This window comes from Artemia franciscana, chromosome 1 (genome assembly GCF_032884065.1).
Source record: "Artemia franciscana chromosome 1, ASM3288406v1, whole genome shotgun sequence".
NCBI lineage: Eukaryota > Metazoa > Arthropoda > Branchiopoda > Anostraca > Artemiidae > Artemia > Artemia franciscana.
Window position 1 is genome coordinate 29,268,868 of NC_088863.1, and position 22,685 is coordinate 29,291,552.

At 33.9% G+C, this 22,685-nt stretch overlaps 1 protein-coding gene across 1 annotated transcript in view; it reads right to left on the reverse strand.

Moving 5' to 3' along the window:
• LOC136027993 (peroxisomal ATPase PEX1-like) overlaps window positions 1-22,685 on the reverse strand; it is a gene marked incomplete in the record, with an annotated part of 82,546 nt that overhangs the window by 49,747 nt on the left and 10,114 nt on the right. The window contains 6 exon segments of the mRNA XM_065705558.1: window positions 2,482-2,603; window positions 5,908-6,155; window positions 7,544-7,983; window positions 8,955-9,066; window positions 13,274-13,510; window positions 22,187-22,317. Of these exon segments, the coding sequence (XP_065561630.1) occupies window positions 2,482-2,603; window positions 5,908-6,155; window positions 7,544-7,983; window positions 8,955-9,066; window positions 13,274-13,510; window positions 22,187-22,255 (1,228 nt within the window).

The following is a 22,685-nucleotide window of genomic DNA, read 5'->3' on the forward strand; positions in this document are numbered from 1 at the left end:
TAAGAATGGAAAAGGCAGTTCCAAACAAAAAGCTATCAGGAACAAGAGAACAACAAATACACATTCGGGAAAGCAACTATAAATAGAAAAACAAAGACGGGCAATTTATTTTAAGATCATAAACACTGATTCCGTCAACATCAATAAAACCTGATTTCAATTCCTTATCAGATGCAACTACAGTATCAACAGAAACGGGCAGAACTTGTGCCTTAGTCAAGAAAGAAGGGAGAGCCTAATCAAGCAAATTTGAGTAAAATGCGTACACTGCATAATTCGCGTTGGAAAATATAACTGAATAGTGGTCAGACCACGCAGCTAGCGAGATGGGGCAATTGAGATTTGCTGATTATCTAATGTAGATGAATTAATCACTTTTTCCCATTCATTCTTTTTTTTGGACAATCTAACCCTTTATTTCAGCTTGATCGCAGACGTTTTTTAAACACACGCTTAGTTTTTGTTTTATTTCAAATGCATTTCCGGAAAGTGGTCATCCATTATCAATCCATATCCGCAGCCACAATTTGGCTTTATTTTTCACGATTTTCAGGTTAGGGTCAAACGACCATTTTGGTTTCCTTGTACTTCTTCTCACTCGCTCCTGAGGAATGGCAACCTCCTTAGCACGTTTTAAACACCACACAATTTGGTTGTGGTACTGATTCAGTGCATAATTGCTTTTTGTAGAGCGAACGCTTCGCCGGAGTAAATGAAAGGCTACACGTAAAGAACCAAGGAGTATGGCCAGGGTTGAAATATATAATGACATATTAGCATTTTTTCCATTTACTCCGGAAAAACCATTTAGAGGCAGGGGAATCTGCCTGGACTGGACTATTTGCTCTAATCGAAAAGATAAGCGAATCAATGTCCTGCTTATCTTCGTGGACGTGCACTGTCGAAGATGCAATAAATGGGGAACGAATCGGATGATCATATCCGATAGGCAGCCAGAATTATGCACGTACGAAAAAGATTGATCCTTCGCAATAAGCCTGTAATCACGAAGGCTATCAAGAAGGTTCATAGAACAAACAGAATAAGCCTTATGTCAGTGCTCATATCACTAATAATAATAAATTCGTAACCATCCTTGCTTGTTCTATGGAGGAGAGTTTTTAAACTTGCACATGCTTTGGAGAATTTATTCATGGAAGTCATATTCTTCTCATCACAAGGCATATATGTATTAATTTTGCCGAGTTTTATAGCTAGAAAATGCACGTCAGAAAAATAACAAGACGGAGACAAAAAGCTGAACTTTTGTTTTACAATACATGCTAAGCCCCCGGAAGGCCTTCCAGAAGTAGAAATAGAATTTCTTGTGCAAGCACAGCGGCACAGGAAATTAACACTCATTCCTGTCAAAAGATCCTCGTTCCTGTAATCGTGGATCATTGATCTTAGATTTGCTAAACTATCAAAACATGATAGATTTGCACCACGTAGTAGCCTAAAAATATACATACCAAGGTCACAATTCTTTATGACACAACTCTTGCTACCTTATTTGTCTCTTTTACACCGACTGAATGGTCTTTGTCTAGAATTATTTGACTATAGCGCTGGAGTTATTTTTCTTTCTGTTTTTTTTTTCAAATTCCGTCGAAGGTTACTTCTAAGTGCTTCTCTTAGCTGATTGTTATTTGGTTAGAAACATCTCTTTTATTGCGAGTTTTGAAAGAAAGCATTACATTTAAACAGGAATTCTTAGAAATCCTTCAACCAAGATTGATACCTAGAAAATCACTGATTTCTAATCCTTTTAACCAGCATCGCTTATATACAGCTCTTAACCAAAATAATGTCAGATTTTTTATTTTTTCAGGAGGAGATCGAAGCAATTGTAAATATGCCTACACATAGAAAGGGGGGGTGGGTGGGAGTAGACTGAAAGAAAGATTTTGTATCTTCTCTAAGGGTCAGACGTGTTTAATACCCAAAATTATGGAGCTGGCTTCAGCTTTAAATCGAATCATTTCACAAAACACCAAACATAGGTTTCTATTTAATTACACTGCAATTTACCAGTGGGTTTTATGCTAATGCATTCAGTCATCTTGAATGAAGCAAAAATGAAAACTATACTGGCAAAAACTGTAAATAATATACTGAGAAAAACAAAATACGAAGTGGAGTCATTTCTCCTAAAAAGGTTAAACGCCATTTATTTAACAGAATTTATGTCTAAACCCGACACTAATACGTTCAATTCGCTTATACGCTAATATATTATATTAGTTATTATTTATGGCATTCTCGCTCCAACCAGTTTTGTTTGAAAACGTATCCTTGTTTATAATAATTTTTTGTATACGTTCCTTATTATTTACATCTACACAAACCCTTGGATGAACTAAGAGCTATGCAATCAGATTATCCTTTCCTGCAACTTTATCCTTCCATTTCTTTAGCTACAGCCTCCCTAAATATCAATATTATAAAAAAAAAGGTTGAACAACAATAATTTTACCTTACCTGTGACTAGAATATTGCCAAATTTGCATCCAGATACGAGGTACTGCGGAGTCCCATGTAATTCTGGGTCCACGGGTAGACACGACAATACAATGTCTATAAGGGCTTGCTGATCATGCAAACTGTAAAAGACATAAACCGTGTCTGAAGCAAATGGTATTTAATTTTGCATGCAGGATAATACTGAACTAGCTTACTGAGTCAACATTACTTCTGTATTTTATACCCAATTTCTAAAATTTGTTTGATGGTAACACTGTACAAAAGGTAGTACGGGTATTACTGAAAAAACGGTAATACCACCGATTTCCAACAAAGAGACTGGTGCCAGACATGCCCCAAAATAATACATTTATATGTTACGATTCATTGCTAGAGCTTTCATGGCTTTTTTCTAGCGGGTATTTGTGTTCATGGCCCTGACAATCATATCATTGCGAAAGAATCACAACAGATGAATAAATAGGTTATTAAAAAATGATTTAAAACGTGGATAAAAATGGAAGGAAACGTGAAAATCTGATTAATAGAAACTTCCTTCATAACATAAAATAAGAATTTTATTGTTGCAGTTGCTTCTTTTAGTTGTCTGCATAGTCTCGGGCTATATCTGTCCTCATTAGGTGGGATAGGGCTAATTGTCAAGATAACATCCATTATATTTATAAATAGTGTTGATTGGGAAACAAAATGGCACTACTCTTTCGTTATTCTAGTGTTTCATTCACACGAGCCTATAGTGGTCTGTGGATTGGAAATAGTCTTATTACTACCTTCTTCTGAATTAAGTACTATATTAACAAAATAGCAGTCTTATGTATGGCTTTTTTTGGATTCAATACTATAATAGCAAAAAAGCAGCCTACTACTTTTGATTCCATTTTCAACACTGTTTCCAATATAATGATCGCTACTTTTAAAATTTTACACATTCTACAACAATGATATGTATTAGACATCACAATCACAATGATACGTATTTGAAATCACAGAAAAATACAGAAAAGGTTATTTACCATACAATTCAAAGCATATTAAGATTCAAGATGAAAACTTACTATTTGGGCTAGCGAAAATATCCCAAAACAAATCGTTTCGCGCTTTTGCTTTGATATTTTTTAAAACCCTTGCGGCGTAGGATTTCTTCTTTTTGCTTTTAATGTTAGCGCTGATCCAAAAATTCTGTAGACTGATTAGTTTACCACTATCTGTCTATCATTTAGGAAAACCTTTTTTGATCCTAATTAAATTCTATACCATTTTTTTTTATCTCTCATTATTATTTTAAAGTTACAATATCATCAGACAATATGTGGATGTCTTAAATTTTACATGCCTGGGAATAGATCCAATTTGATATCTAAATTTGATATCCTAAATAAAGAATAAACATAGCATTTACTCTTTAAATTTCATTGCAGTTAGGGCCTATAAATCCACTGATGATCCATGCTGAGGCAGATCTAAACTACCTCATCCAAATTCTTATTTTGGCTGAAAACATGTTATTCAGCAGGGAATACAACCAACACTAGAAATCTGGTGCAAAGGCACAGGAGCAGCAATTAACCACTAGTTGTGGAGCAACACGAGTAGCAATGTCAGTCAGATTGAACTCCAACCGTCTAAAAGTGCAAATGCAGTCTTAGGTACTAATCCCGATCAAATTAGTTGAGGTCTCATAAGCCATTCTTATGGGTATGGATTCTTAAGGATATTCTAATGTTATTATGGATGTAGCCCCTTCTTTAAAATGCCAATTTGAGCGACAATTATGTCTGCTAATCAGATAGACATAAAGACATTCTGGCAACCCTAAGCCTTCCACAGAGGTCAGCTTAGGTGCAAACCATTAAAGGTACAACTACAAGACTGGAACTTAGTACTTACCAAGGTTGATTGGGACCCTCAACCCCTCCTGAAAAATGTGCTTAAGACAAGAGCCCAGAGCCCTGTCCCCCTGCAAATGTCAAATCTCAGACCCCAAAATGATACAATGTGGAAATCAGCTCTCAGCTTTCGACAACCTTTTGCTGAGGTACCAAAAATGCATTCTAGTAGACGTCCAGATTGCAAGAATTTTCCTCCATAGCTTAGAGAGGTAGGATCGGCTGTGAACCAGAAAAGCATAGACAGGAATTCTTTCCTATCCGGCTTTATTTATATCTGGCATGTCTTGACAACAAATATGAAGGAACCCTCTCTCCCCACAATGATCAGATCAGCTATGCGCCACAGAATGGCAGTACTAGGAAAATTAGTCAATCCTTACTATAAACAGAATTTGCTTGAGATCACATAGCCGATTCTGGTAGTTGTTTGAACGAAAAATCGTAGGGACCGCTTCTCCTCAGAAAAGATTGGATTGTGTCAAGACACTAAGAAACAACCAGGACATTAAATATTACTTCTTGCTAATTTGGGTTCTACATTTACCCTTTCAGTTAAACGTGCTGAAAACAACAATTTAGGAGCCCCCTTTCCCTGTCAGAGTAAATAAGTCTAGCTCTTCCTCCTCAATGAGTTAGGTCGATACCGACAGCCTCATCTGAAAGAAACCTTTATTTAATAACGTTGAAAATTGACATTATAAGCAATTGCTGAAAATACCAAAACAGCTCTTCTCCCATCTCACCCTAAAAGTAAAAGTAGCCAAGATTTCAAATAGGTATTTTTACAAAATGGAAGCAAAAAGCGAAAAATTAAACGAGAAATAAAACAGAGACGGCTTCTAATTATTTGATTATAATCAAATTATTTAGATAGTTGAGAGGTCAACAATAAACTTATGAAACACGTCTATTTTACTGGTTTGGATCAAGAAAATTTGACTAAATTGAAAATTATTTGTCCTATTGCATTTCACCATCAAAATCCTGATCTTTCACCAAAATGTCATCGTTTTATACATATATTTTGCAAAAAGAGAAGTTTTAGGAAAATGCTAAAACTCTCCCCAAAGGCAAGGTTCAGATATAAGGTCTATTGGAAAGCATTTTTTGAACTTACACAGGTCAGCACATGAACCTTCAACACGGACTTTCCGAGATTTTTTCTTTTGTTTATTTTTACAGCACTATTATACACATAAATATAACTTGAAGAGATACTTGTTAATTAAACGAAACACACTCAAGAATTACGCTTAGGTTAGATATGAAAAAACCGGTTTCATAACCAAAAAGACAAGTAACAGGTGATAGAACACATTGGACTTGTATAATTTGGGCTATATATTTGCACATTGCGGGGGGTAGGTTAGGGGCACTGTGCAAATACCCTTTAATGTGCAAATATATAGCCCAAATTCTATTATTATATAAACTAAAGGTTATATGGTATGAAGGTTATATTTCATTAAGAATTAACCAAACTTCACTTCTTGGGTGTGTTTCGTTTAATTAACAAGTACCCTTGAAGACTTACTCTTCAATTAGCACATTGTTTTTCACAAGAACCGGCTTTTGAGGCTGTTCTTTTTCTTCTTCAAAAACAATAGGGATTGACTTTAATATAATAGGTCTGACTTTACAATAGGCTAAGTTCTCTGGATCTAAGTGTAGGCTTGCAATTGTGTCGCATAGCTGAATTTGCATTCCTTCATTGAAAAAAACATGATCCGTTCCATTTGCGAAGTTCCTTACTTCCTTCTCTGCTAATGTTAGCGAAATACCCTGGAAAAGGAAATCACAAGGTCAGGTCGCAAATAGACAGCTTAAACATATTTAGTTGCTGCACAGAGACAAATATTATGTGTGACGATATGTCAGCTTAGTGGTATCAGTTTTTTCAGTTGATCAGTGGTATCAGTTGATTAGCTTATCAGTTCCTTCTCTATAGAATTTAGCTGCTTGGACTTCAAGAATTTCTCAGGAGTATAACTGAATTGCTCTTCAGGACTGAATGTTTCCATATAGCGAATAGAAAAGGTTTTGTTTTATAGAACGGTTGAGTTTTTTTTTTAGTGGAATGCTTCAAACAGAACTAGCCGTAGAAAACATTGTGCAAAAATCTATCTTCATTAGAAACATGGTTACTTTGTATCCTTTATGAACTCAGCGGTAAGAAGAAGCATTGGAAATCGTTTTCTAATAGATATACTTTATTTTAAAAAAAATAAAGCCCAACATTGACGAAAAGGCCGAATTTGAAAAAATGTTATTTTTAAAACTGTGAACGGTTTAAATATTAGAACTGTATTTTAAATAAATGCTAAAATAAGGGTCACTAAAAAAATAAAACTGCTCTCTTAACTGGCCGAACATATCAATATTTTATACAGACTATATAATAAAATCGAGTTTGTAATATACGAATAGAGAGCAGTATGTTTACAAATAGCTAGATTCTGTCGAGACCATTCTTTTCGGAAATTTCCTCATTGATCAATTACATATGCTATGATTACTCCATGGATGGCAGACACCTGACCACACAGGCTAGAAATAGTAAACAAACAAAAACAAAAAAAAATTTTAGGCAAGAAAGAAAAAAAGAAATATTACATATATTCGCAACAATCTCTACTAAAGCATATCCAGTGCAAGAATGGGTTTAAAAAAAAATATTGTAAAATACAAAAGCCAAAAATACAAAACTATGAAAAAACAAGGAGAAAAAGGCAAATATAAAATAAAAACACATAGAAAGCCATCAAAAGAGGAATATAGTTTTTTTACTTTTCTGTTTTTCCTTCCATCTTTTATTTTTCTCATTTCTTTATAAGCCTTATTATGTTCATTTATAATGTCTGTACTAGTCGTGTAAAACCTAGTTAATCAATTTTTGTGTAGTCATGGGTTTCTCAGACGAGTACGACCTTTTAGAGCCTATGGTATGGTGTGTCTTTTTTTGTAAAAAACAAAAACAAAATAAACCCTAAAAAGAAACAAATAAAACCCCAAAAATAAGAAAAGTTAAGCTTAAACCTGGAAACAAACTCCCGGAAAGGAGTTTTATAACTAGACAATTTTCGGTTTATAAATACTAAACAGAACCGCTGTTAAAAGCTTAAACATAAACCATTTATAAAATTATCAACAATATTAAACCAAAAGCTCACCTGTTTATGCTTTACAAGAAGACGCTTCGGTTCTTTCACTTGACATATATTTATCCATGTAAACATAACTAACGATGGTCGTTTAAGGTCTAGACAGCTAAACAGGCTATCAGACATGAATATATGACATACTGGCACGGAGTCATCCAGGTAAAGTTTAACAAGCACTTCCTTTTCGTCATACTTTAACAAACCACTGAGCTCACTGAAGTTGTTTACAAGTCCAAAGTTTGCTAAAGTGTTTCTGCTCACGAACGCCATATCATTCTGCAATTTAAACTTTCTCTTGATAAAGCTGCTGTTTATGCCGTAACTCTCGAAGGAAAATTCAGAAAAGCTTCTAGTTTCTTCATCACTCTGCTCATGTTTGGGATTCAAAACGTGAACTTCAGTCATTTCTACTAGACGCCCATAAATTTGACCGTCATTGTCCAAACGCACTGTAAATGGTTGTTTATATAATAAATGTGATATAGGCTACTTGCTAGAAACTTAATGCGCACAGCTCAATTAGTGCCACTTCAAAATATGAACCAAATCTCACAATGACGTGTCATAGATGTGAGAAACATAGTTACAATTCAAAATATCCCAGAACGAGAAGCGTAACGAAAAGAAGAGAAAAGACAGGAAAGAAGAGAAGAGAGAGAGAGAGAGAGAGAGAGAGAGAGAGAGAGAGAGAGAGAGAGAGAGAGAGAGAGAGAGAGAGAGAGAGAGAGAGAGAGAGAGAGAATATGGTTTTTAATTTTATTCTTAATATTCAAGTTAGCAAAACTTTTTTTGGAGATTTTTATTTAATGTTTATACCAATGAACAACAGAGAACATCTTAAAATTAGCTTCCCCTTCTCCTGAAAAGTTGATATTTCTGTACATTCAAGTTGTGCATGTGATATGTGTATCTTTACTGAGTAAAATACTTTAAAACTGATTCATATGAGACTTTTCAACACGCTGCTACCGAACAGTTTTTTTTAGCTACTTCATATCTTGCATTAGAACCGAGTTAAGGCTGCCTGAAGCTAAATTAACTTGTAAGCACTTCGATTCGAATGCAAAACCTACAGAATAAATTATTTCCTGGTATTATGCACTAAAATATATCGATCCCATGAAAAATACTATGTATAGACTAATATCCTAGTTTATCCTTAGCTGTAATGCTTTTCTGAAATAAGATTCCGCTGTATACAGTATTAACAAAAGGAACTAGTACCAAGTGCCTTTCAAAGATCTATCAAGTAGGATTTGTGGATTGTCAGTACTGTCATTTTTAAGGTGTATAAAAAAGCACCAAAACCATTTTTTTAAAATCTATATCTATTCATAGCTCTCTGATGAGTTAAAGAAAGACATATTCCCTACTTGTTGTCTTTGATCTTTTAAGAGGGATAGGAATAGGAAGCACTTACAGACACGAATAGAGGATCGGAGACCCTGAAAACGTATTGGTATGACTGCCCCTTTCCAGACTAGTTGAAACTGTTCTAACAAGGACGACTGTATTCCCTCTATGTTTGATACCTGAAAAAATTAAAAATGACTTTCCGTTTTTGGAAAGCTTCTTGTGCCATTATAACAGTCAAAGTTTTTTATGTAGCTTGTCTAACTCTGTTCTGTAGCTTCACATTCAGGTGGAACTACATAACAGGGTCGCCATGCACACCTTGCACTCTGAGTTGTGCATCAAAGAAAAAACATACAGAAATTTATTTTTAAAAATGGTTTTTCCGCCTTCTTGAAAAAAAAGAAGAATATTGGAGTCCTCTTGAATTGGTTTTGGTAATTAGTAATGACACTGTTAAGAGCAAATAGAAACGATAACCGACCTCAATCTAGCCTGTTTTTAACCTACATCGAAAAAAAGTATGCCAACCTATATTCTATCCTTTCAAAGGTGTTTTCTAACCTTTTATTAACCGTTTATCCTTTTATTCTAGTTTTCATCAAATCAGAAAACTCAAGCTTGAATTTAATTCATAAGGTATTACGTTTTTAATAATATTAAGTCAGTAGGCTTTCAACGTTCACTAAGTCACTTTGGGTTTTACCCCTGTAACATGATATTAGATGTCACATACTTCCTGCACATACTTGTGTACCTTGGCAAATCAAAAATTACAAAGTTATTAAAATTGTGGACAAAATTCCCTCTAAATAGAGAGCACCATTTAGAAGTAAACCGACTTTCTGACATGATATAATAGTATCGAAGCAGCAAAAAACTAATCTAATTGTTATTCTAGGTTTTTTATATTCTTTGCTCTCCAATAACTCCAGTAAACATATACACATGATGTACGAATAATATACATGCACAAAATACCACTGTACATAGAACACATAAATAAGGCGCTAGTTACCCCACGAGAAACAGTTGTAATCGAAATTATTGAACAAGAATTCCAAGTGCGTGTCAGAAACGAACCTTTACCACTTAAACTTTCCGAATATATAGAAACCCCCAAATGCTTTCAATAACCCTTTGAGGTTCAATTATAATTGGATTTATATTGTGGCTGAAGCTTTTTCTTTGAACTTCTACATTTGGAGCTGTTTCATTACTTTAACAAAAGAGACAATTCACAAAAACCTGACTTTTTTTTTATTATTGGGCCTGGTCCTTGCGGTTTTATCCTTATATCAGTGTACATCCCCACAAAATTATCGTGATCTTCTTTCAAATAGGCGACACACGAAGGCTTGTTTGAGACTCGGGAGGTTGAACAAAACAAGTTAGAAAAGGTTATTATCTGCGGGGACTTTAAATGCCAGCTATCAGATGATGACCATTTTTTGGCTATACTTGAGGAGTGTTTGCGAGACACTACGACTCCAATTCCAAAATCCCAGATCTTTACTTTTGTTCATAGTACATCCTTGGCCCCGTCTGATATCGATCATTTTTTGTTTTTTTTTGAATTTCTATAACAGCCGACGGGGATGAAAGTAGTTGTTCATTCTGAGAACAATTGTAGACATCTTCTTGGAATCAGCTTATTTGTACTATTCTTGATCCGCAAGTGGTACCCGTTCGATCATGGTACATAAAGAATTATTGGAGTAGAGCAGATCAATCATTGTACAAAAGTATCCTTGACTCAACTCAATTCAAGATTACAGTACCGTCCCTTCTGCTTGCTCATAGTCAAAGAGAAGACAGAATAGCTCTGAATATCTTTTGCTCCGAAATCGCACACTTGATGAATTTGGCGGAATTAGCCTCTGTGCCAGTGGCAAAAGTGTACCCCAACACTCGTAAAAGAGGGTGGGACAGCCCACTTGTCAAGTTTATCAAGATGAGATCCAAATTCTGGTACCAATTGTGGTAGGATTGTGACAAGTCTGGCTCTGAAGTAGTTTTTCAATGTTTTCGGTATGCCAAAAAAGATTTCAACCATACTGTCAAGAGTATACAAGCACAACAAGTGGAGAAATTGTCAAATAATTGTAAAAATAACATAAACATCCGGTGGAAACAACTCCAATCAAAAAGGGCTGACGATGACGTGTAAAAATCCATTTCTGACGAGAGTTGGGTAAACCATTACAAGCATGTGTTCGCACCCCCACTCAATGAGCTGGACTGAACTTTCAAATCTAAAATAAAAAGTCAGACAGGTAGCTCAAAATTCGCCACGCTGCGGTCATTATTTCTAAATGACATGTGGAAACAATTATAAATAATTTAAAAAGAACAATCTCCAGGGCCCGATGGGATTACTCCGAACCACTTACAACACGGCACAGAACTTCTATATGGGTATTTAGCCCTATAGTTCAAAATGTGCATCGTGCAGGGACTCGCACCTGCCAAATTTCACGGCAGCGGCACGTCCAATATTCGGAAAAAGAATAATGATCCACTACTTTGTAAAAACTACAGGCTAATCGCAGTTTTCAGCAAGGTATTTTGGTTATCAGCAAGGTATTTGAGAAAGTACTGAGCCTCATACTATTTCAAATGCTTCGGTGGGAGACAAACAGCTTGGATTGGGCTGTGGGCACGCCCATCGGCTACTAAAGAGACTAATAACCACTACATCTCTAGTCAAAAAGCCACTGTTTTTCTGCAGTGTCGACAATGCTGCTATCTTCAACTCAATCGTCTACTCGCAAGCACTGTTCTGCCTCTTTGATTCAGGTTTAGATCAAAACATTGTCCTAGCTCCCCTTGATTTGTACTCCCACACGCAAACCCGTCTTGTTTTAGGATGGGAAAAAATCGCTGGACACCGTAGGCAAAACTTTCTCAGCCATTGAGCTTTTAAAGGGAGTCGAAAGCTCAGTAGAGCAGCCAAGGGTCTGCTCTAAGTCCCATCATGATCAATTCTGCAATTTATTCCGTAAATGAACTCATTCGAGATATACTTTTTTTTATAGAGGGCGTGGATTTCAGTTTTATTTCATATGCAGATGATTTGTTACTCCTAAGCAGCACAATAAGGGGTTTACAAGAGAATCTCAACATAAAAGAGACCCTATACAGAAGAATGGGACTAAGGGGTCAACAAAGAAAAAACGGAATTTATTGTTCTTAACAGCGCTAATCCTACTCCCTGAAATACCTTGGTATCACTTACGGCCAGACGCTTAGATTCAAGAGGGGCTATTGACCTAATCAATGTGTAGATCTATCCGATCGGCTTATGGGAATACTGTCAAATACATAGGGTCATTCAATCGTTTTATTATGTCAAAATTCTTCAATGCTGCTGTCTCTCCCTTAATCTGGTATATATCTCCCTAATAGGAAATATTGTCTCTCACTGATCGTCAAAAATATGGAGCGTTTATTACCGATACGAAAAATTTTTGCTGGGACTAACACCCAGGTTCTCTAACATGGAGATCTCATCAATATACGGAATGATCAATCACTTAAGTTAATTGATCGACATAGAGCGTAGAGTTTCCGTGAGATCTCTCATCTAACTATACGATTCATCTCTGACTCAACTACTTATGTGATTGTGTTTTAGCGTTAGCTATGTTTTTTTTCCTTTTCTTTATTTTTTTTTATTTGACGCTCTGCTTTTTCCTCATTTTTACAATAAGCAGACAAAAATAAATAAATAAATAAATAAGTATATATATATATATATATATATATATATATATATATATATATATATATATATATATATATATATATATATATATATATATATATATATATATATATATATATATATACATATATGTTGTTTCCTTTTTTTTTGCTAGAGAGAAAACTTGAGAAATAAATGTTTTCTTTCTACCTCCCGCTTGTGCATTGTTATCTGGGTCTGATCTTATGGATCAATAAATTAATAAAACAGAAAACGATTATCAATTACGCATGACAATTTTAAAATTTGAACTTACTTGAAAAACACCAAACATTGCGGAAAGAATATTTTAATATTTTATGCTTTTAGTTCTCATTGGATAACTTATAGCTAGAATATCTTGTGACTGCACTAGACTGCATTGGAGTCTACTTATGTCTGCAGTGGGTATCCTATGTCTGCACTAGATATAGGGTAGCCTTGAGACTCAACATCAGCGGAAGCAAATCAGGAGAAATCTGAAGAGACATCAGTAGGCCTACAGCAATGGGCACACTCACAAATTAGCTATTCAACTTATGCCTTCATTCCGGTCACCTTCCTGCAAAAAGGTCATAAGAAAAAAAGAAGACTAGAAGCATCAGCCTAAATGGTGATTAAATACGATCAACATTACTTACTAGAACTTCATAGTCACCACTGGACACAGGCTCAACATACACCTTTGTAACTTTCAGAACCTTCTTCACTTCCGTGACGTCTACTAGCGAATTGTTTTTCAAGCCATTAGATTTAGCAAAAGTGAAATTTAAAGTTATCTGAGCATCTATCACAGTTTGTCTGGAATTAGGTTTTGCACTGCATAAGACAAATTTTGATGCATCTTCAAGACTAGCTACTTTAATAACGCATGTTTCCTGGAATGAAATATTGCAGCTACACAAAGATACTGAGAGTGGAATAATATATATATACTAGCTGTTGGGGTGGCGCTTCGCGCCACCCCAACACCTAGTTGGTGGGGGCGCTTCGCGCCCCCCCCCGAGCCCCCCCGCGCGCGTAAGTCGTTACGCGCCATAATAGTTACGCGCCATTGTAGTTGTGTCCCTATGTCCCACCTGTGAATATAGATAGATATATATATATATATATATATATATATATATATATATATACATATATATATATATATATATATATATATATATACATATATATATATATATATATATATATATATATATATATATATATATATATATATATATATATATGGTTTTAACTACGTAAAACTTGCGAATATACAACATTCTTTGCTGTCCAATTGTCTTTGCATATAAATAGATTGTCAGGTTTACCGACTCTTGAACATGCAACATATAATGGTCCATGGGAAAACAATCTGTATTCAGATCTATACCTCATGATTCTAATGATTGCCCTTGAGCTTTGTTGATGGTGATTGCTAATCGACCATTCCCTGTCCCGGTCGTCATTTATATCCCCCTGTTTCCCCCGGTGTCCCCGTTGTAGTTGTGTCCCTGTGTCCCGGTCGTCATTTATATTCCCTGTGTCCCGGTCAGTTTTTTTTTTAGTTTTTTATTGGTTTTTACCTTTATTTTAGCTTATTTTTCAGTTTTTTCCTTTTTTTTTAGTTTTTTTAGTTTTTAGTTTTTTTTAGTTTTTTACCTTTTTTTAGTTTTTTTAGTTTTTTTAGTTTTTTAGCTTTTTTATTTTTTTTATTAGTTTTTGTTTTTTTTTGTAGTTTTTGCCTTTTTTAGTTTTTTTAGTTTTTTAGCCTTTTTATTAGTTTTTAGTTTTTTTTGTAGTTTTTGCCTTTTTTAGTTTTTTTCTTTTTAGTTTTTTTGTAGTTTTGCCTTCTTTTTAGTTTTGTTAGTTTTTTTTTTACTTATGTCCTGGTCGTCATTTATACTCCCTGTGTCCCGGTGCTTTGTTGATTGCTAATCGAACATTCCTTTTGTCCTGGTCGCTTTCTCTTTGAGTGTCGTCATTTATTTTTCTCTTTTTTAGTTCTTTTAGTTTTTACCTTTTTTAGTTTTTTTTAGTTTTTTAGATGAAATTTTTTTTTAGTTTTTTCCTTTTTTTCTTTTTAGTTTTTTATTGGTTTTTACCTTTATTTTAGCTTATTTTTCAGTTTTTTCCTTTTTTAGTTTTTTTTATTTTTTATTTTTTTTAGTTTTTTACCTTTTTTAGTTTTTTTTAGTTTTTTTAGTTTTTCAGCTTTTTTACTTTTTTTATTAGTTTTTAGTTTTTTTTTGTAGTTTTTGCCTTTTTTTTAGTTTTTTCAGTTTTTTTTTTTTAGTTTTTTTTATTGGTTTTTACCTTTATTTTAGCTTATTTTTCAGTTTTTTCCTTTTTTTTAGTTTTTAGTTTTTTTAGTTTTTTACCTTATTTTAGTTTTTTTAGTTTTTTAGCTTCTTTATTTTTTTATTAGTTTTTAGTTTTTTTGTAGTTTTTGCCTTTTTTTAGTTTTTTCAGTTTTGACGTCACCTGATCCAGTTTTTTCAGGTGACGTCACCTGATCCATCCACAGATCCACACACAGACAACTTATTTTTATATATATAGATTACTTTTTAGTTTTTTTTTGTAGTTTTTGCCTTTTTTCTAGTTTTTTTAGTTTTTTAGCTTTTTTATTAGTTTTTAGTTTTTTTTGTAGTTTTTGCCTTTTTTAGTTTTTTTAGTTTTTTATTTTTTTTTATTAGTTTTTAGTTTTTTTTGTAGTTTTTGCCTTTTTTTAGTTTTTTCAGTTTTGACGTCACCTGATCCAGTTTTTTCAGGTGACGTCACCTGATCCATCCACAGATCCACACACAGACAACTTATTTTTATATATATAGATATATACATATATATATATATATATATATATATATATATATATATATATATATATATATACGTATTTTACATTGTACTATGTTGAGCAGCGCAAGTGCTGAGTCAAATAACTTTTACTTTCTTTGTAATTTCTTATGAAAATACTTGATCAGCTCTTAATTTTGTGCATTCGTAATAATATATTTGCTAAAAAAAATAAAAATAAAAAACAAGAGCTAAGAGCTCATATGGCACTTATGACGAGGCAAGAAGAGCTAAGAGTCAAGAGCTCATATGGTATGAGCTCTAACAAAATTCTAAGAATCAAAGAGCTCTGAGTAACGATGTCCTTCTAAATATCAAAATTCATTAAGATCCGATCACCCACTCGTAAGTTATAAATACCTCATTTTTTCTAATTTTTCCTCTCCCTTTAGCGCCCCAGATGGTCGAATCTGGGAAAACGACTTGATCAAGTCAATTTGTGCAGGTCCCTGACACGCCTACCAATTTTCATCGTCCTAGCACGTCCAGAAGCACCAAACTTACCAAATCACTGAACGCCTCCCCCCCAACTCCCCCAAAGAAAGCGAATCCAGTACGGTTACGTTAATCACGTATCAAGGACATTTGCCTATTCTATCCACCAAGCTTCATCCCGATTCCTCCACTCCAGGTGTTTTCCAAGATTTCCCCCTCCAACTCCCCCCAATGTCAAAAGATCTGGTCGGGATTTGAAATAAGAGCTCTGAGACATGAATTCCTTCTAAATACCAAATTTCATTAAGATCCGATCACCTATTTGTAAGATAAAAATACCCCAATTTTCACGTTTTCCAAGAATTCCGGTTTCCCCCTCCAACTCCCCCCAACGTCACAGGATCTGGTCGGAATTTAAAATTAGAGCTTTAAAGCACAGGATCCTTCTCATTATGAAAGTTCATTAAGAACTGGCCACCCTTTCGTAAGTTACAAATACCTTATTTTTACAAATTACCCCCCTCCCCCCAACTCCACCAAAGAGAGCCGATTCGGTCTGGTTATGTCAGGCACGTATCTTAGACAGGTTTTATTTTCAGTTTTCAGTGGGAGAGGCATGGGTACTCCTTGGCGTGAGGTCAATGCACGATAATGGGTAATCAAGCTCATGGGATCCCTGCATCTAGACTGGAAGAATTTGAAAGAAAATCAGCCCTCTTTATTAATGTATTCCAAACGCCCCTAGCCCATGATAATAATGAAATTTTAAACTCTATTTTAGTCCCCCCAAATAAATATTTGTTTTCTCATGAAATGGCTCATAAAAACAAAAATATGAGGAAAATATCTTTTTGGAACTGTCGTGGTTGGAGGAGTGGGCAAGGTGCGATTGAAAATTTTTTATTTGAATCGGGCACGGATATTCTTGGGGTTTGTGAAACATTTTTAGATGAAAACTCGGCAAATAAAATTAATATTAGCGATTTCTATTTCTTTCATGTAAGCAGAAATTAAAAAAAAAGCAAGGTGGTTTAGCAATACTAGTTAAAAATCATATTCCGTCGCGACTGAGAGAAGAATTTCTATATCTGAATACTGAGATGGTTTTTGAAAGCTGTATTGTTGAATGTTTTTTACCAAATAATGAAAAAAATTTAATTGCTGTAATTTATCGTCCTCCCGATCGTCCTCTGATAGATTCTCAATCAGATACCAGATTCCTCATATTGCAAATAAACTTAACTTAGTAGAAATGTTCCGAAGTTTCACAAGTTGATTTTCTTTGAAAAAACATATTTCAGAAACAATTCTTTGCCTGGATGTCGGGATTGATTAATAATAGATTTTAGTATGTATTTTGCTGTGGGGTTCTTGCGCTGGGGTGGCCTCCTCTATGATCTCCTACCTTGTATGTTTTTTTTTGTCTTATATATATATTTTTTTTGTCTTAGTTTTTTCTCTCTCCTTTTGGAATTATTAGTATGACGAGATGTTGTGCTTTTTTTTATGCATTTGTGCTGCCCCAGTCTTACAAGCTCTGCTCTCTGTTGGGGCATAATATTGTTTTTGTATATTTTTAATTTGAATTAATAAATATTGATTGATTGCTTGATTGATTCCCATCCAGTTTCATCCTGATCTCTCCGCTTTAAGTATTTTCTAAGATTTCCGCCCCCCCCCCCAATGACGCTGGATCCGGTTGAGATTTAAAATAAGAGATCTGATTTACGAGTTCCTTCTAAATATGAAATTTCATGAAGATCCGATCACTCCTTCGTAAGTTAAAAATACGTCATTTTTTCTAATTTTTCAGAATTTTTTCTGAAAATTTTTTTCATCCCGATCCCTCCATCCTAATTTTTCATCCCGATCCCTCCACTCTAAGTGTTTTCCAAGATTTTAGGTTTCCCCTCCCAACTCCCCCCCCCCAAATGTCATCAGCTCCGGTCGGGATTTAAAATAACAGCTCTGAGACAAGATATCCTTCCAAACATCAAATTTCATTAAGATCTGATCAACCGTTCGTAAGTTAAAAATACTCCATTTTTTCTATTTTTTCCGAATTAACAGCCCCCCCTCCCACCCCCGGATGGTCAAATCGGGAAAAAGATTTGAGATTTCTCAAAGATTTCTAATTTAATCTGGTCCGGTCCCTGATACGCCTGCCAAATTTCATCGTCCTAGCTTACCTGGAAGTGCCTAAAGTAGCAAAACCGGGACCGACAGACAGACAGACCGACAGAATTTGCGATTGCTATATGTCACTTTGTTAATACCAAGTGCCATAAAAAGAAAACTTAACCATTTTATCCATAATAAACTCAATAGCTGTTTCAATACGCCTAATTGACAAACTAAATATTAAAAATAAGAAAGACCACACTGCCTTTCCATGACAATAAACAAAAGTTCAAATAGGAATAAAATCCTTTTAATAGACAGAAATAAATATCACAAAAAAGAAGCGAAACCGGAAGCGAGCCTCTTTGATTTTCCTGGATCCGGTTCGTTAGCATGAATAGAACTTTACTTTATCTGAATTTAATAAATCGTCATAAATAGAGTTCAAACCAAATTCACCTGTGTATTTAAAGCAATATTCTTGAATAAAATTTTCTTAAATTCAGTTGTTTCGCCAAATATTGCTTTAAACCCCGGTCCCTAGAAATCAAAGAGACATTATCGAACCATATAAAATGGTCAAGAAAATCAAAAATATGTTCCAAGGGCTGCAGTGAACAGGTTTAGAGTTTTGCTTTAAAGCCAATGAAATAGTCTTGATGCTGTAGTAATCTCATTTCCAAATTCTGGTTAGTACGTCCCACATATGAGCTTCCGCAAGTACATAGGATATGATAGACCCCACATTGCTGCCCCAAAAAAGTTAGATCCTTCCCAGAATTTTGAAAACTACACAAAGTATAATACTCTTTAAAGCTATCTTTAAACCATTACTCTGCAAAATTCTTTTAAGTTTTTCACTTAGTCAGGGTACATACGATAAGAAATAAAAAACATCCTTCTCCTGAGTTGTCTCCAAGACTTTCTTAGAAATCTCTCGAAATTTTTTTCTTTTTTTGGAAAAATCTCGTTAATTACCCACTCTCGATACACGTTACTTATTAGTATTTTTCTTAAAAAAGACAACTCCTCTGCAAAGAATTTCGGAGAGCAAATACTAAAGATCCGGTCAGTTAAAGATATGATCAAACCAATTTTTACTTGGCGAGCGTGACCGGAGCTAAACGACAAAAATCTATTGTTATTAGTCGGTTTTCTGCAAATTTTAAAATCCAGACTATTTTCATTTTTTAAAAGAAGAATATCAAGAAAAGGATGTTTTTCGTCCTCTTCTAATTCAACAGTAAACTTTAAATCCCCTCCCCCAAACAATTAAGATGTTCCAAAAAACCTTTTAGTTTCTCCTCCTTATAATTCCATACTGAAATTATGCCATCCACATACCAGCCCCAAAATTATATTTCAGAAGTATAAATCTAGCAAATAATTTCCACAAAAATATTAGATAATAACGGACTCAAAGAGGCCCCCATTTACTTGTTCAAAAAAAAATAAATAAGAGTACTTATTGCATAACCCTACTAAATACATAAATATAGAGACTTGATCCAGGAAGGTCAAAGAGACTCGCTTCCGTTTTCGCTTTACAAAGAATAAGATTATTGAATAATATGTAGTTATTTTCTTTTATATATGAATTATTGTTTTAAGTTGTTTTAGTTTAGTATTACTACTGATAACAGTCACTGCATATGTGATGAAAATATATAGTATTTTTGTGAAATTTGTCACTGTCTATTTAAAGGATTTTATCCCTACTTGAACTTTTTTTCATCGTTAAAGATATATATAAATCAAAATTAAGGCTTCAAAAATTTTTCTTCGCAAACATGTGATGTATCTAGATGGTTTTTCAGACCGAAAATACCAGGGTGCCATTTAAAAAAAAAATGGAGCCGTTTTCAAGAAAAAAAAATTAATACATACATACATATATACATACACAGTTGCTCGTTTAAAGAGAGTAGGTATATATTAATCAAATAAATATATTACAATGACATACACCTGAATCACCCAATTATTGTCATTTTCTAGCTGTACAAAATACGAACAGGTTTTTATACTTTTTTGTACAAAAAAAAAATCATAAGAACATGAAGCTCCAGTTTATCACACCGTAAAACACAAGTAGCCTATGGTTATAATTATGAAGTTGTAATCCTGTTTCCCTTTTTGCCACTGAAAAACAAGTGCAATTACAGTACAGGGAGAGAAAGAGAGTGAAAAAGGTATTTTTGAGACAGATTATTGTTATAGTTTACCATAAATAGAGTTTCTATGCTATGAGATGGTGGTATTTATAGTGTGACAATCTCATCATAACACTAAAAGAATGAAGTGAACAAGACACTATTGGCAATGAGTCTTATACAGAGTACCGCCCTTAAGCTGAGTAAAAACCCTATCCGACAATATTGAGCTGTTGGGCTACCTGAAAACTAGAGTAGTTTAGAATGTAAATTTTTATACCTGGTCTATGAACTATAGATGAAGAAACAAATATCCAGTACGATGTCCATGTACGTGTAAAAAGAAAGAAAAAGTTAGAGCTATTAAAATAAATGCAGATAAAGAAAAAGGTTAAAAACAATAATATCAAGATAAAAGTATAAATGTACATTAAATTTCACACCTTACCCAGTATAGATAACCTAAAGAACCAGTGCAACAAATTAATTTTGTTTGACGGATCTTAAATAAAATCAATTTTATTTCGAGATTCTAAAATTTATTTACTAATAAAATTTATATTAACTTTAAAAGCCAGAAATTAAAAAAATCAAAACAAGATTGTGAATCTCCAGCATATGAAATTTCTAGCAATTCATGACAACAAACTGTAAGTAAGGAGCAACTCGTGGTGATAGTAACCAAAACTCAAAAAAAGAAAAATTTTCATAACAGTATTCACAAGAAAAGAATGATTTTTTATGGCAATTCCAAATATATAAAATCACCAAGTTCCAAATCACTTGAAAAAAGTTACAAGCCGGAGAATATTTGCTGAATTTAAGACAAAGGTTGAAAACCCTCTTAAAACCAAACACGGTTTTGATGAAAATTACACAATTAAAATCAGCACATAAGAAAATTAGGAAATTCCTGACAGTTCTGGTAATAAAATGTAAGTTAGATGCAACTCATGGTAACAGTGGTCCAAATCCTAAAAACAGATAATTTAATATTAATATTTACATGCAAATAATGAGTTTTTACGGTAGTTTCAAATATAAAAATTACCAAGTTTCAAATTATGGTATTTAAAAAGGGTTACAAGCCTGAGAAAACTTGTTACCAAGCTTCCTTGATTATGACTCATGTGCAATTTTACACCACTATACATAATTCTACCAAGCCTCAAAATAAATGTCCATGTGAACTGCAAAATTTTATTGACTTCATACATCTTTAAGGACAGAAGTGTCAGCGCGCAGCATCATTGCCTCTAAAACAGGGAAGCTAAATGTGTGTTTTTAAAAATAATTTTAAATCCCTCCTTTCATTTTAATGGAGAAATATTATAAGACCAAAAGAAAAGACAATGCTTCAAAACAGGTTACCCTGTCCTTGCTCTGGCTTAAAAACAAGGGTAAAGAAGTCCACCATTTCCTTTGCTGGAAAGATGCAGTTTGATATTACAAACTATTTCACATCTGAATTCGCTATAAACTCCAAGGCCTTAATGTGATGAAATCCAAATTATGTCCTTAAATACTACTGCAATGAACTAGTAAAATATTTGTCATCACTTTTCTGTCAATGCTTTCACTCAGGATGCTTTTCTACAATACAGGCTTAGGTGCTTGATAGAAGATTGAATAATTTGTTGTACATTTATCTAAAAGCAAGACTCATTAATGTAGTTTATGTCAGTGTCCATTGAGATAAGCCATAATACAAAATTTAGTTTTCATCAGACTAAAAATCCCACATAATCATGACTTCACATTTAGTATGAAAGCATCAATAGAGTTGAGGAGCTTTATAAATTGAGCATAAACTTCTCAACTTTCTAGAAGGGTCAACTTCTATTTGACTAGCTTTCTTTCCTTGCACTACTGTCTTTCAAAGCAAGAAGCTAAAGTTAGGGATACTGGTTGATATGATTACATAAATAAGGATCGAGATCACAAGAAATAGATTGGGCAAGAGGTTTTTTATTTAGGCAGAAAAACTGTCAGATTTACCTGAGAATTTCTTCCCGAAACTAACGCCTCACCTCCTCTTAAGGCTTCTGTTAACTGCAGTGTAGTCATAAGTAAAATTATGGTCTTCTCTTAAACTTGAATTTTTATGTTTCTTCTTGCTTGGTAAGTTCCTGGAAATATTTTTTTAAAGAAAAGAATCTGCTTAATTCTGATTATAGACAGATATTTTTAATTTACCATCCTTATATTAATACAGATTCTATATGTTTCTTGAGACATATTCTGTCAATGTAAGTTTTTTGACTTAAAGCATAAAAATACACAGGGCTAATCTTATCTCTAAAGATAGGAATTAAGAACTACGATCTTAACCAAATGTCATTTCATTAATTTCTAGAAAAATATGATCAATAACACTGGCTAGCTTGTTGGGTGAAAATTATTGAAAGAGTAATTAATTTCCCAGTTTGAAGAAGCCTAGAGCTAGAAGAAATTCGGATACCAGACATACTGCATCTTGAAGTTAACGGGGGGTCAT